The 12,547-nt window shown below is 46.6% G+C and overlaps 1 protein-coding gene across 4 annotated transcripts in view; it reads left to right on the top strand.

The window, feature by feature from the left end:
• Nucleotides 1–12,547, top strand: part of LOC139278368 (cadherin-11-like) — a 134,690-nt gene that overhangs the window by 95,878 nt on the left and 26,265 nt on the right. For all 4 annotated transcript variants that reach the window (XM_070897041.1, XM_070897040.1, XM_070897043.1 and 1 more), the window contains 2 exons: nucleotides 10,727–10,848; nucleotides 11,692–11,797. In XM_070897041.1, the coding sequence (XP_070753142.1) occupies nucleotides 10,727–10,848; nucleotides 11,692–11,797 (228 nt within the window). The remainder of the gene's footprint in view (nucleotides 1–10,726; nucleotides 10,849–11,691; nucleotides 11,798–12,547) is intronic.

Below are 12,547 nucleotides of genomic sequence, written 5' to 3'. Positions count from 1 at the left end.
CTGTTTAAAAAAAGGAGGCAGACAAAAGGCAGGTAACTATAGGCCGGATGGTTTAACATCTGTAGTGGGGAAAATGCTTGAAACTATCATTAAGGAAGAAATAGCGGGATATCTAGATAGGAATAGTGCAATCAAGCAGACGCAGCATGGATTCATGAAGGGGAAATCATGTTTAATTAATTTACTGGAATTCTTTGAGGATATAACGAGCATGGTGGATAGAGGTGTACCGATGGATGTGGTGTATTTAGATTTTCAAAAGGCATTCGATAAGGTGCCACACAAAAGGTTACTGCAGAAGATAAAGGTATGCGGAGTCAGACGAAATGTATTAGCATGGATAGAGAATTGGTTGGCTAACAGAAAGCAGAGAGTCGGGATAAATGGGTCCTTTTCTGGTTGGAAATCAGTGGTTAGTGGTGTGCCACAGGGATCGGTGCTGGGACCACAACTGTTTATAATATACATAGATGACCTGGAAGAGGGGACAGAGTGTAGTGTAACAAAATTTGCACATGACACAAAGATTAATGGGAAAACGGGTTGTGTAGAGGATACAGAGAGGCTGCAGAGAGATTTAGATAGGTTAAGCGAATGGGCTAAGGTTTGGCAGATGGAATATAATGTTGGAAAGTGTGAGGTTATCCACCTTGGGGAAAAAAAACAGTAAAAGGGAATATTATTTGAATGGGGAGAAATTACAACATGCTGTGGTGCAGAGGGACCTGGGGGTCCTTGTGCATGAATCCCAAAAAGTTAGTTTGCAGGTGCAGCAGGTAATCAGGAAGGCGAATGGAATGTTGGCCTTCATTGCGAGAGGGATGGAGTACAAAAGCAGGGAGGTCCTGCTGCAACTGTATAGGGTATTGGTGAGGCCGCACCTGGAGTACTGCGTGCAGTTTTGGTCACCTTACTTAAGGAAGGATATACTAGCTTTGGAGGGGGTACAGAGACGATTCACTAGGCTGATTCCGGAGATGAGGGGGTTACCTTATGATGATAGATTGAGTAGACTGGGTCTTTACTCATTGGAGTTTAGAAGGATGAAGGTGATCTTATAGAAATATTTAAAATAATGAAAGGGATAGACAAGATAGAGGCAGAGAGGTTGTTTCCACTGGTCGGGGAGACTAGAACTAGGGGGCACAGCCTCAAAATATGGGGGAGCCAATTTAAAACCGAGTTGAGAAGGAATTTCTTCTCCCAGAGGGTTGTGAATCTGTGGAATTCTCTGCCCAAGGAAGCAGTTGAGGCTAGCTCATTGAATGTATTCAAGTCACAGATAGATAGATTTTTAACCAATAAGGGAATTAAGGGTTACGGGGAGCGGGCGGGTAAGTGGAGCTGAGTCCACGGCCAGATCAGCCATGATCTTGTTAAATGGCGGAACAGGCTCGAGGGGCTAGATGGCCTACTCCTGTTCCTAATTCTTATGTTCTTATGTTCTTATGTAGAACTACCGAGGCAGACAGACAGACTGGGGAGATCATCGCGATCCTTTATCTGGGAATAAATGAGCCTTTATTTTTCACCAACATGAGTGAGAAAAAAAGGACGAGATTCAAGATGTTATAATTCAAACAACTTCTTTCTCTGAAAACCACACAAGATAGTTTGTATGTTTCAGAGACGATGGAACGCTCAGTATGAGGTCATAGACTGAGCTGTTGCAGGGTTAACACAGAGATCAGACTGTGTATTATGTATACATTCTTGCCAGACAGTTTTTTGATCGCACTTCAGTACTGAGATGATTTATAAACCATTTTAAGTTGTGCAATGATTCAATCTCCCCTCGGCCTCCCCATTTCGCTTTGAGGTGGAGATCCTGCCTTTCTGCTGCGTGAGAGTTACCCGCATATTCCCTCACCCCATTCCCATCGTTCTTTCCGTTAACAGGACTGGCAACGCCTCAATTTTAGAACGACTCAAACTTGTTTTCAAATCTCTCCATGGCCTTGCCCCCCCCCCCCCTATCTCTATAATCTTTGCCAGCCCCACAATCCCCCGAGATGTCTGCGCTCCTCAAATTCTGGCCTCGTGGGCATCCCTGATTTCCTTTGTTCCACAATCGGTGGCCGTGCCTTCAGCTGCCTGGGCCCCAAGCTCTGGAATTCCCTCCCTAAACCTCTCCACCTCTCTCCTCCGACTTCTGTTTTTGTTTATATAATAGCCACTGCTGTATTTGTGTGGAGCATTTTTGACATAGAATCTTACAGAAGGAGGCCATTCGGCCCATCATGCCTGTGCTGGCTCTTTGAAAGAGCGATCCAGTTAGTCCCACATCCCCCGCTCTTGCCCCACAGCCCTGCAAAAGTTTCCTTTTCAAGTATTTATCCAATTCCCTTTTGAAAGTTACCATTAAATCTACTTTCACCGCCCTTTCAGGCAGCACATTTCAGGCATAACAAGTCGCTGAGTAAAGAAATTCTCCCCTCTGGAAGCTTGGTCAAAGAGATAAACTTTAAGGAGTGCCTTCATAGAATCATAGAATCATAGAAATTTACAGCACGGAAGGAGGCCATTTCGGCCCATTGTGTCTGCACCGGCCAACAAAGAGCTATCCAGCCTAATCCCACTTTTCAGCTCTTGGTCTGTAGCCCTCATCTTGTCTGATAATCGCTCCTGTGAAGTGCCTTGGGTCGTTTTACTGTTTTAAAGGCGCTATATAGTTGTTGATGTTATCTCCACTGTGGGACTTTTGCCGATTATCTTCAATCTGTGTCCTCTGGTTACCGACCCTACCGCCAGTGGACTAAGTTTCTCGTATCTACTCGTATCAAAACTCTTCATAATGTTAGAGTTCAAGGACGTTGAGCAGAACTATCTTGTGAACAGCTACGACTCGCAGTCGATGAATTCCCTGATTGTGTTTTCAATCTTTGCTTCTCTATTGTGGATGTACATTTAGTGCCAGAACAGGAACAAGTGGATTGCAATGTAATTGCCACCTACACAGCGAGCAGGCTTGTACTCGGTGCTACAATCACTTCATGCAGATATTTATGGATTTTCTTTAGTAATTCCAACTAGTACAGCAGAGTAAACTACCAGCAGGACCTTCCGACACCGTTGTTAATGCCCCAAGGTCACAGATGACGAGTGTGAGCTGTTTGAATTGATGAATGAAGCTCCCAGCGCAGCAGCAAACAATGAGGCCCATGTCAGGAGATGTATGGCTGGATCTGTATCGCATTCGGCCAACTCTGCAACACTGTCAGCTGGAGATTGCTAACCCTTTGAGACTGCACAAGAGCTCCTGTGAATCACGGCCAGTCGGACTGGTCCCTTGGGTGATTGTAATAGAGAGGTTGTACTGCACCGAGAATAATAGGATACCGGAGAGTGAGTTACAGGCAGGAATCTAATCGAGGGGTTCGGGGGTTTATATATAGAATAACAGATACCCGGGAGTGAGTTACAGGCAGGAATCTAATCGAGGGGTCCGGGGGGTTTATATAAAGAATAACAGATACCCGGGAGTGAGTTACAGGCAGGAATCTAATTGAGGGGTTTGGGGGGTTTATATAAAGAATAACAGATACCCGGGAGTGAGTTACAGGCAGGAATCTAATCGAGGGGTTTGGGGGGTTTATATATAGAATAACAGATACCCAGGAGTGAGTTACAGGCAGGAATCTAATCGAGGGGCTCAGAAGGTTCATATATAGAATAACAGATACCCGGGGGTGAGTTACAGACTGGAATCTAATCGAGGGGTTCAGGGGGTTTATATATAGAATAACAGATACCTGGGAGTGAGTTACAGGCTGGAATGTAATCATGAGGTTCGGGATGTTTATATATAGAATAACAGATACCTGGGAGTGAGTTACAGGCTGGAATCTAATTGAGGGGTTCGGGGGGTTTATATATAGAATAACAGATACCCGGAGGTGAGTTACAGGCTGGAGTCTAACCGAGGGGTTCGGGGGGTGGGGGTGGTTTATATATAGAATAACAGATACCCGGGAGTGAGTTACAGGCAGGAATCTAACCGAGGGGTTTGGGGGGGGGGGGGGTTATATATAGAATAACAGATACCCGGGGGTGAGTTACAGGCTGGAATCTAACCGAGGGGTTCGGGGGGGGGGTTTATATATAGAATAACAGATACCTGGGGGTGAGTTACAGGCTGGAATCTAACCGAGGGGTTCGGGGGGGAGGGTTTATATATAGAATAACACATACCCGGGGGTGAGTTACAGGCTGGAATCTAATCGAGGGGTTCTGGTGGGGGGGGAGGGGGGGGGGTTTATATATAGAATAACACATACCCGGGGGTGAGTTACAGGCTGGAATCTAATCGAGGGGTTCTGGTGGGGGGGGGGAGGGAGGGGGTTTATATATAGAATAACACATACCCGGGGGTGAGTTACAGGCTGGAATCTAACCGAGGGGTTCGGGGGGCGGGGGGGGTGGTTTATATATAGAATAACACATACCCGGGGGTGAATTACAGGCTGGAATCTAACCGAGGGGTTCGGGGGGGTGAGGTGGTTTATATATAGAATAACACATACCCGGGGGTGAATTACAGGCTGGAATCTAACCGAGGGGTTCGGGTGGGGTGGGGGGGAGTTTATATATAGAATAACACATACCCGGGGGTGAGTTACAGGCTGGAGTCGATCTGATGATTCATCACCCTCCGATTATGTAAACTCTATCTCTGCCAAGCGTACAGGAATCATTCACTTCACGATGTGCTTGTTCCCATCCTTGCTGCCAAGCCTGTGCTGTTATGAATGAACACGATGCCCTCTCAGAATGACCCATGTGTTGTATGTGGGGCTGGTGGAGGCATTTACAGTCCATTGCAACAACAAAAGCTTTTAGTTAAATCGAAACTTGCAAAGCCGTTTCCTCCATGTCTCTGGTTTGCACCCTGGAAGTGATGTTAGATTGCATAAAAGCTTTGAACCTCGCAACTTTCTTTTCTTGTTTTCTTTGCTGTCTACCTTTTTTGTAGACAGCAAAAGCAGGAAACTATAGACCAGTTAGCCTAACATCTGTGGTTGGGAAAATGTTGGAGTCCATTATTAAAGAAGTAGTAGCAGGATATTTGGAAAAGCATGATTCGGTCAGTCAGAGTCAGCATGGATTTATGAAGGGGAAGTTATGTTTGACAAATTTGCTGGAATTCTTTGAGGATGCAATGAACAGGGTGGATAAAGTGGAACAGGGTGGATAAAGTGGAAAAAGTGTATTTGGTCTTCCAGAAGGCATTTGACAAGGTGCCACATAAAAGGTTAATGCACAAAATAAAAGTTCACGGGGTTGGGGGTAATATATTAGCATGGATAGAGGATTGGCTAACTAACAGAAAACAGAGAGTTATAAATAGTTCATTCTCAGGTTGGCAATCAGTGACTAGTGGGGTGCTGCAGGGATCAGTGCTGGGACCCCAACTATTTATAATCTATATTAATGACTTGGAGGAAGGGACCGAGTGTAACGTAGCCAAGTTTGCTGATGATACAAAGATGGGAGGAAAAGCAATGTGTGAGGAGGACACAGAAAATCTGCAAAAAGAGATATACAGGCTAAGTGAGTGGGCAAAAATTTGGCAGATGTGTATAATGTTGGAAAGTGTGAGGTCATGCACTTTGGCAGAAAAAAATTCAAAGAGCAAATTATTATTTAAATGGAGAAAGATTGCAAAGTGCTGCAGTATAGTGGGACCTGGGGATACTTGTGCATGAAACACAAAAGGATAGTATGCAGGTACAGCAAGTGATCAGCCATTGGCCTTTATTGAAAAGGGGATGGAGTATAAAAGCAGCGAAGTCTTGCTACAGTTGTACAGGGTATTGGTGAGGCCACACCTGGAATACTGCGTGCAGTTTTGGTTTCCATATTTACGAAAGGATATACTTGCTTTGGAGGAAGTTCAGAGAAGGTTCAGTAGGTTGATTCCAGAGGTGAGGGGGTTGACCCATGAGGAAAGGTTGAGTAGGTTGGGCCTCTACTCATTGGAATTCAGAAGATTGAGACGATATCTTATCGAAACATATAAGATTATGAGGGTGCTTGACAAGGTGGATGCAGAGAGGATGTTTCCACTGATAGGGGAGACTAGAACTAGGGGGCATAATCTTAGAATAAGGGGCCGCCCATTTAAAATTGAGATGAGGAGAAATGTCTTTTCTCAGAGGGTTGTAAATCTGTGGAATTCGTTGCCTCAGAGAGCTGTGGAAGCTGGGATATCGAATAAATTTAAGACAGAGTTAGGCAGTTTCTTAACTGAGAAGGGAATATGGGGTTATGGGGAGTGGGCAGGGAAGTGGAGCTGAGTCCATAATCGGATCAGCCAAGATCGTATAAAATGGTGGAGCAGGCTTGAGGGGCCATATGGCCTACTCCTGCTCCTATTTCTTATGTTCTTATGTTCTTCTGTTGTTGGTGTTAAGTGAGTGGAAATCAGATGGCCAGGCGGTGATTCATTTTTTTATTCGTTCATGGGATGTGGGCATAGTTGAGGGATAAATATTGTCCCGAGGACACCGGGGAGAGCTCCCCTGCTTCAGAACACAGAAGCACTGGAGGAGGTGCAGAACGGATGGGACCAGAAACAAGAGATTACAGCTACCCTGTACTGGAAAGATGGACAGGTGAGGACTTAGAGACCTGATAGAGGTTTTTAAAATGATGAATGTGTTGGACAGGGTGGCTGTGGAGAGAAGGTTTCCACTGTGGGAGGATCTAAAACTAGGGGACATAAATACAAGATAGTTACTAATAAATACAATAGGGAAATGAGGAGATATTTCTTTACCCAAAGGATGGTGAGAATGTGGAACTCACTACCACAGGGTGTGGTTGAGGCAAATAGCTTAGATGCTTTCCAAAGGAAACAAGACAAGTACATGAGAGCAAAGGGAATAGAAAGATATGCGGAAAGGCTGAGATAAGGTGGATGGAATGGGGGAAACGCGTGTGGAGTATAAACACCAGCATAGAGCAGTTGGGCCGAATGGCCTATTTCTGTATTGCTATATTCCCCCCACATGGACTCTCTAGAAGGGGGTCACTGGACTGTGATCAGGGGTTTGGGTTAGGGTTGCCAACGCTGGTTGGACGTATTCCTGGAGGTTTCATCACATGATCGCTCGCCTCCAACAGCCCCGCCATTGGTCGTCCGACATGCCAATTCTCGAAACGTACCGCCTTCCCACAACAAGGGTACAGCGAACAGACTCGTTACTTGATGGGATGATTCTTGACGGCCTGTGACCTAGCTCCCACCAAGTCCCGCTCACCCATCACCCCAGTGCTCACTGTCTTACCTCGGACCAAGTCCCGCTCACCCATCACCCACTGTGGTCGCTAACTTACCTCGCACCAAGTCCCACTCACCCATCACCCCTGTGCTCGCTGACCTAACTCACACCAAGTCCCACTCACCCATCACCCCTGTGCTCACTGTCCTACCTCGGACCAAGTCCCACTCAACCATCACCCCATGTGCTCGCTGACCTTCATTGGCTTCCGATTAAGCAATGCCTCGATTTCAAAATTCTCATCCCTATTTTCAAATTCCTCCATGTCCTCGCCCCTCCCTATCTCTGTAATCTCCTCCAGCCCCCCCAACCCCCCGAGATCTCCTCAAATTCTGCCCTCTTGAGCATCCCTGATTTCCATTGCTCAACCATTGGTGGCCATGCCTTCTGTTGCCTAGGCCCCAAGCTCTGGAACTCCCTGCCTCAACCTCTCCGCCTCTCTACCTCCCTTTCCTCCTTCTACACTCTTCTTAAAACCTACCTCTTTGACCAAGCTTTTGGTCACCTGCGCTAATTTCTACTTATGCGGCTCGGTGTCAAATAGTTTTATCTCATAATACTCCTGTGAAGCGCCTTGGGACGTTTCACTACGCTATATAAATACAAGTTGTTGTTGTTGTCAGAACAATTTTTGCATCTCCAATAGTTTTACAACTAATCAACGAAAGTGCTGAAAGAAAATGAAAACTATGCACAATTATTTTGAATGACCCGATGATTTTTCTCCCTGGGTTTTCCTGGAGACTACAGACCAATCCAGGAGGAAAGAGAGTTAGAGAGGTGGAGAGGTTTAGGCAGGGAGTTCCAGAGCTTGGGGCCCAGTTAGCTGAAGGCACAGCCATCAATGGTTGAGCGATTATAATCAGGGATGGTCAGGAGGGCAGAATTAGAGGAGCGCAGATATATTGCGGGGTTGTGGGGCTGGAGGAGATTACAGAGATAGGGAAGGGTGAGGTCATGGAGGGATTTGAAAACAAGGATGAGAATTTTAAAATCGAGGCGTTAGAAACCCTAGGAGTCGTGGCCAGTCTTAGCCTCTCCGATGTTTGCTACGGCCAGATGCAGCACACTATACTGGTGCTCCTGCTGCGACCAGCAGACTCAGCATAGACTGAGAGTACACCCCAGGAGATTCCAGGTTCATTGCTTCAGCTGTTCACCTGGGGAAACTCACTGTTGGAACTTTTTTCTTAACATAAAAAACAAAGGTGATTGAATTACCGAAAGATTCTTGGGATTTATTTTTCACGTGGTATGAGTAATGAAGAAAGACTTCAGGACGTCCCAAAGCGCTTTGCAGCCAATGAAGTACAGTCACTGTTGTAACGTGGGAAACGCAGCAGCCAATGTGCGCACAGCAAGCTCCCACAAACCACCTTCTTATGAGGCAGTCCCTCGGAGTGGAGGATGACAAACAGTAATGTGATAATGACTGGATATACTGTTTTGAGTGACTATGGGCCCAAGTTTCCACACGATAAAAAACGGGCGCCCCTCCGAGCTGGGCGCCCGTTTTTCGCGCCTAAAACGGCGCCGGAAAAAAAACTCGCGATTCTGGAGAGCCCTGCAGCTCCTTGTCTGTTTGGCGTGGAGCCTACACTCTCGCCGATTTTGTAAGTGGGAGGGGGCGGGTACTATTTAAATTAGTTTTTTTCCTGCCGGCAACCCTGCGCGTGCGCATTGGAGCATTCGCGCACGCGCAGTGTGAAGGAAACATTGGCACTCGGCCATTTTTGTACTTCTTTGTAGCTGTTTAATTTTTGAACATTTTTTAATAAAAGCACATTGCCATCAGCACATCAGCACTGAGGCTTCCTGCAGCCTTCTCACTGTCTCCTTCCCCCCATCCCCCGCGGGAACGGCTTCCTCCCGCCCCCCCCCCCCCCCCCCCCCCCCGCTGTGGTTGGGCCCGCCCGCTGGCGGGAACGTCTTCCTCCTCCCCCCGCTGCGTTCGGTCGGTCGGTCGGTCCCACACTCCCTCCCTCCCTCCCGCCCGCCGTCGGGAACGGCTTCCTCCTCCCCCCCTGCCGTCGGGAACGAACGAACGAACTTGTGAGGCTGGCTGAAGCACTTTCACACAGGTAGGAAGATGGTTTATTTAATCTTTTCTTGGCTTATAAATATTTATTCAGGTTGGATTTATTTGTATAATATTTGTAGAAGTATAAATAAGGATTTATTGTAGAATTTAATGACTTCCCTTCCCCCCCCCCCCCCCCCCTCGTTCCGGACGCCTAATTTGTAACCTGCGCCTGATTTTTTAATGTGTAGAACAGGTTTTTTTCAGTTCTACAAAAATCTTCACTTGCTCCATTCTACTTTAGTTTGGAGTACGTTTTCACTGTGGAAACTTTGAAATCAGGCGTCAGTGGCCGGACACGCCCCCTTTTGAAGAAAAAATTCTGTTCCAAAGTAGAACTGTTCTACCTGACAAGAACTGCAGAAAAAAAAATGTGGAGAATTGCGATTTCTAAGATAGTCCGTTCTCCACCAGTTGCTCCTAAAAATCAGGCGCAAATCATGTGAAAACTTGGGCCCTATGAAACTACCTGGTTGTCGTAAAAACCCATCTGGTTCACTAATGTCCATTAGGGAAGGAAATCTGCCGCCCTTACCCGGTCTGGGCCTCGATGTGACTCTGGACCCACAGCAATGTGCTTGACTTTTAACTGCCCTCTGAAATGGCCCAGCGAGACACTCAGTCTACGGCAATTAGGCATGGCCAATAAATGCTGGCCTTGCCAGCGACACCCACATCCTGTGAATGAATTAAAAAAATTTTATTGTGCTGTGCCCTACAGATTTATTCCAGCATAGTCTAGCTTGCAAGCATTTCATTCCGATTGCAGGGTAACTTTGCCAAGTTGAAGTCGCTCTTCACAAGACCAGCCAAGGACTGTTCTTGTTGAGCGTCCAGCTCCTCATCCAATTTTAAATAAAATTTGACTTAATTCATCCCATTTATCAGTTGCTGCACTTGTTGTGGTTGTCACAAGACTGCCAAGCTCATCGCTGGAAAAGTTGTGTCCAAATCTCATTAAGAATGGTGTTGTAGGGCAGCTACTGTATATGGTTCAAGCTGCTGTGTATAAGTTTGAAGCTTAATTTTGGACTATTGGAAGCAGCTCTTGGTCGTTTGGAAGTCCATTGCTAAAACTCACTTGCAGCACCATTCCTGCCAGGGGACAGGTCGATGTGCATTGACTGAATCTCAGCATCTTGCCAGAGCCACTTCCCCCACCGACCATCCTTCGCTTGCCAGACTGGCATTGCCAGTTGGTACTGACGTTCGTGTCAGCCTCTGAATCGTGCAGGTAGTGGGTTCAAGTCCCGCTCCAGTTGCCCAGGTTTGGCTCAGTGGATTAACCATGGTTTGAAGTCAGCTCTTTCCTGCCCGAGCGCACTGTTTACTCAGTATTAAATTTAACCTATACTCTCCACAGATAACCTAATTCACACTTCCCGTGCTCAAGTGGCCATCAAAATCCAGGACATCAATGACAACGCACCAGAGTTTGCAGAACCCTACGAAGTAGATATGTGCGAAAATGCAAATACGGGAAAGGTGGGTGCCATTGAGTACATTTTTTAAAAATTTGTTCGCGGGATGTGGGCGTCGTTGGCAAGGCCGGCATTTATTGCCCATCCCTAATTGCCCCTTGAGAAGGTGGTGGTGAGCCGCTTTCTTGAGCCGCTGCAGTCCGTGTGGTGAAGGTGCTCCCACAGTGCTGTTAGGGAGGGAGTTCCAAGATTGTGACCCAGCGATGATGAAGGAACGGCCGATATATTTCCAAGTCAGGATGGTGTGTTTAACTTGAAGGGGAACGTGGAGGTGGTGGTGTTCCCATGCGCCTGCTGTCCTTGTCCTTCAAGGTGGTAGAGGTCACGGGTTTAGGAGGTGCTGCCAAAGAACCCTTGGCCCGATGCTACAATGCATCTTGTAGATGGTACACACTGCAGCTATGGTGCGCCGGTGGTGGAGGGAGTGAATGTTGAAGGTGGTGGATGGGGGGGCCAATCAAGCGGGCTGCTTTGTCCTGCTTTGTTGAGCTTCTTGAGTTTGTTGGATCTGCACTCATCCAGGCAAATGGAGAGTGTTCCATCACACTCCTGACTTGTGCCTTGTATTTGGGTTGGATTTCACAGGATCATTCAGTGATTCAGAAAGTTTGGAAGATGTGTAGACAGGAGGAGTGGGGTAATGAAGGCTTAACGGTTTCTAAACTAACCCCTATGGAACTGCTCGCAGCGTGTCTATATTGTGTTGGTTGTTATCGTGACTATCCAATCTACAAGCCAAGATTAAAGGTCACACATACATTTCCTTCAGAATGGGAATAGCTGGTATTTCTTGATCTCTATTTCTGAATGTTGATTAGACCGTAACTCTTTGTTTCCGTTACTTCAGCTCATCCAGACGATTAAGGCTGTGGACAAGGATGGAAGCGCGAATGGTCCCAGGATGACTTTCAGCATAGCTCCGAATCCAAATTTCACAATAATACAGAACACAGGTGAGGTGCTGAACTTTCTGACAGTGTGTTTGTACTTATACAGCGTCCTTAACGTAGTGAAACGTCCCAACATACAGGAGCGATATCAAACACAATTTGACACCGAGCCACAAAAGGAGATATTTGGACAGTTGACGAAAAGCTTGGTCACAGAGGAGCACCTCTTAAGGAGCACCTTCAAGGAGGAGAGAGAGGCAGAGAGGCAGAGGTTTAGGGAGGGAGTTCCAGAGCTTGGGGCCCAGGCAACTCTGCGAAAATTGGCTGCTTTGTTTCGTGCCTTAACAACATAACAGCACTTCAAAATAACAATAATGAATGGGATGTGAGGCCCTTCGGCACGGCCTGAACAAACGATAAAGCCTCTATGAATGTCAGTTTGTTCTGTTGTTTTGCATGTGAGGCTGGACAATGAGTGTGGGTGCCGTATCTAAGCATGGGGATATTATATCTGGGACTAATCCCATTTTTACCCATCATCCCCACACCCATGGTCCACTAGGGACCATATGACAGCAATCAGAGAGGGCAACCTTGGCCAATCTGGACCAGGGTTACGGGAGCATGGTGGTTTTGTTACTGGACTAGTAATCCAGAGGCCTGGAATAATGAGCACCCAGTTCAAAATCCCTGGGGAATTTACAGTTCACTTTATTAAATAAATCTGGAATAAAAAGTTCGTATCAGTAATGGTGACCGTGAAACTATCGGATTGTCGTAAAAACCCAACTGGATCACTAATGTCCTTTAGGG

The sequence above is a fragment of the Pristiophorus japonicus genome, chromosome 13, assembly GCF_044704955.1.
Source record: "Pristiophorus japonicus isolate sPriJap1 chromosome 13, sPriJap1.hap1, whole genome shotgun sequence".
NCBI lineage: Eukaryota > Metazoa > Chordata > Chondrichthyes > Pristiophoridae > Pristiophorus > Pristiophorus japonicus.
Note: the sequence above shows the minus strand (reverse complement) of the source record. Positions and strands in the feature narration are given on the sequence as shown.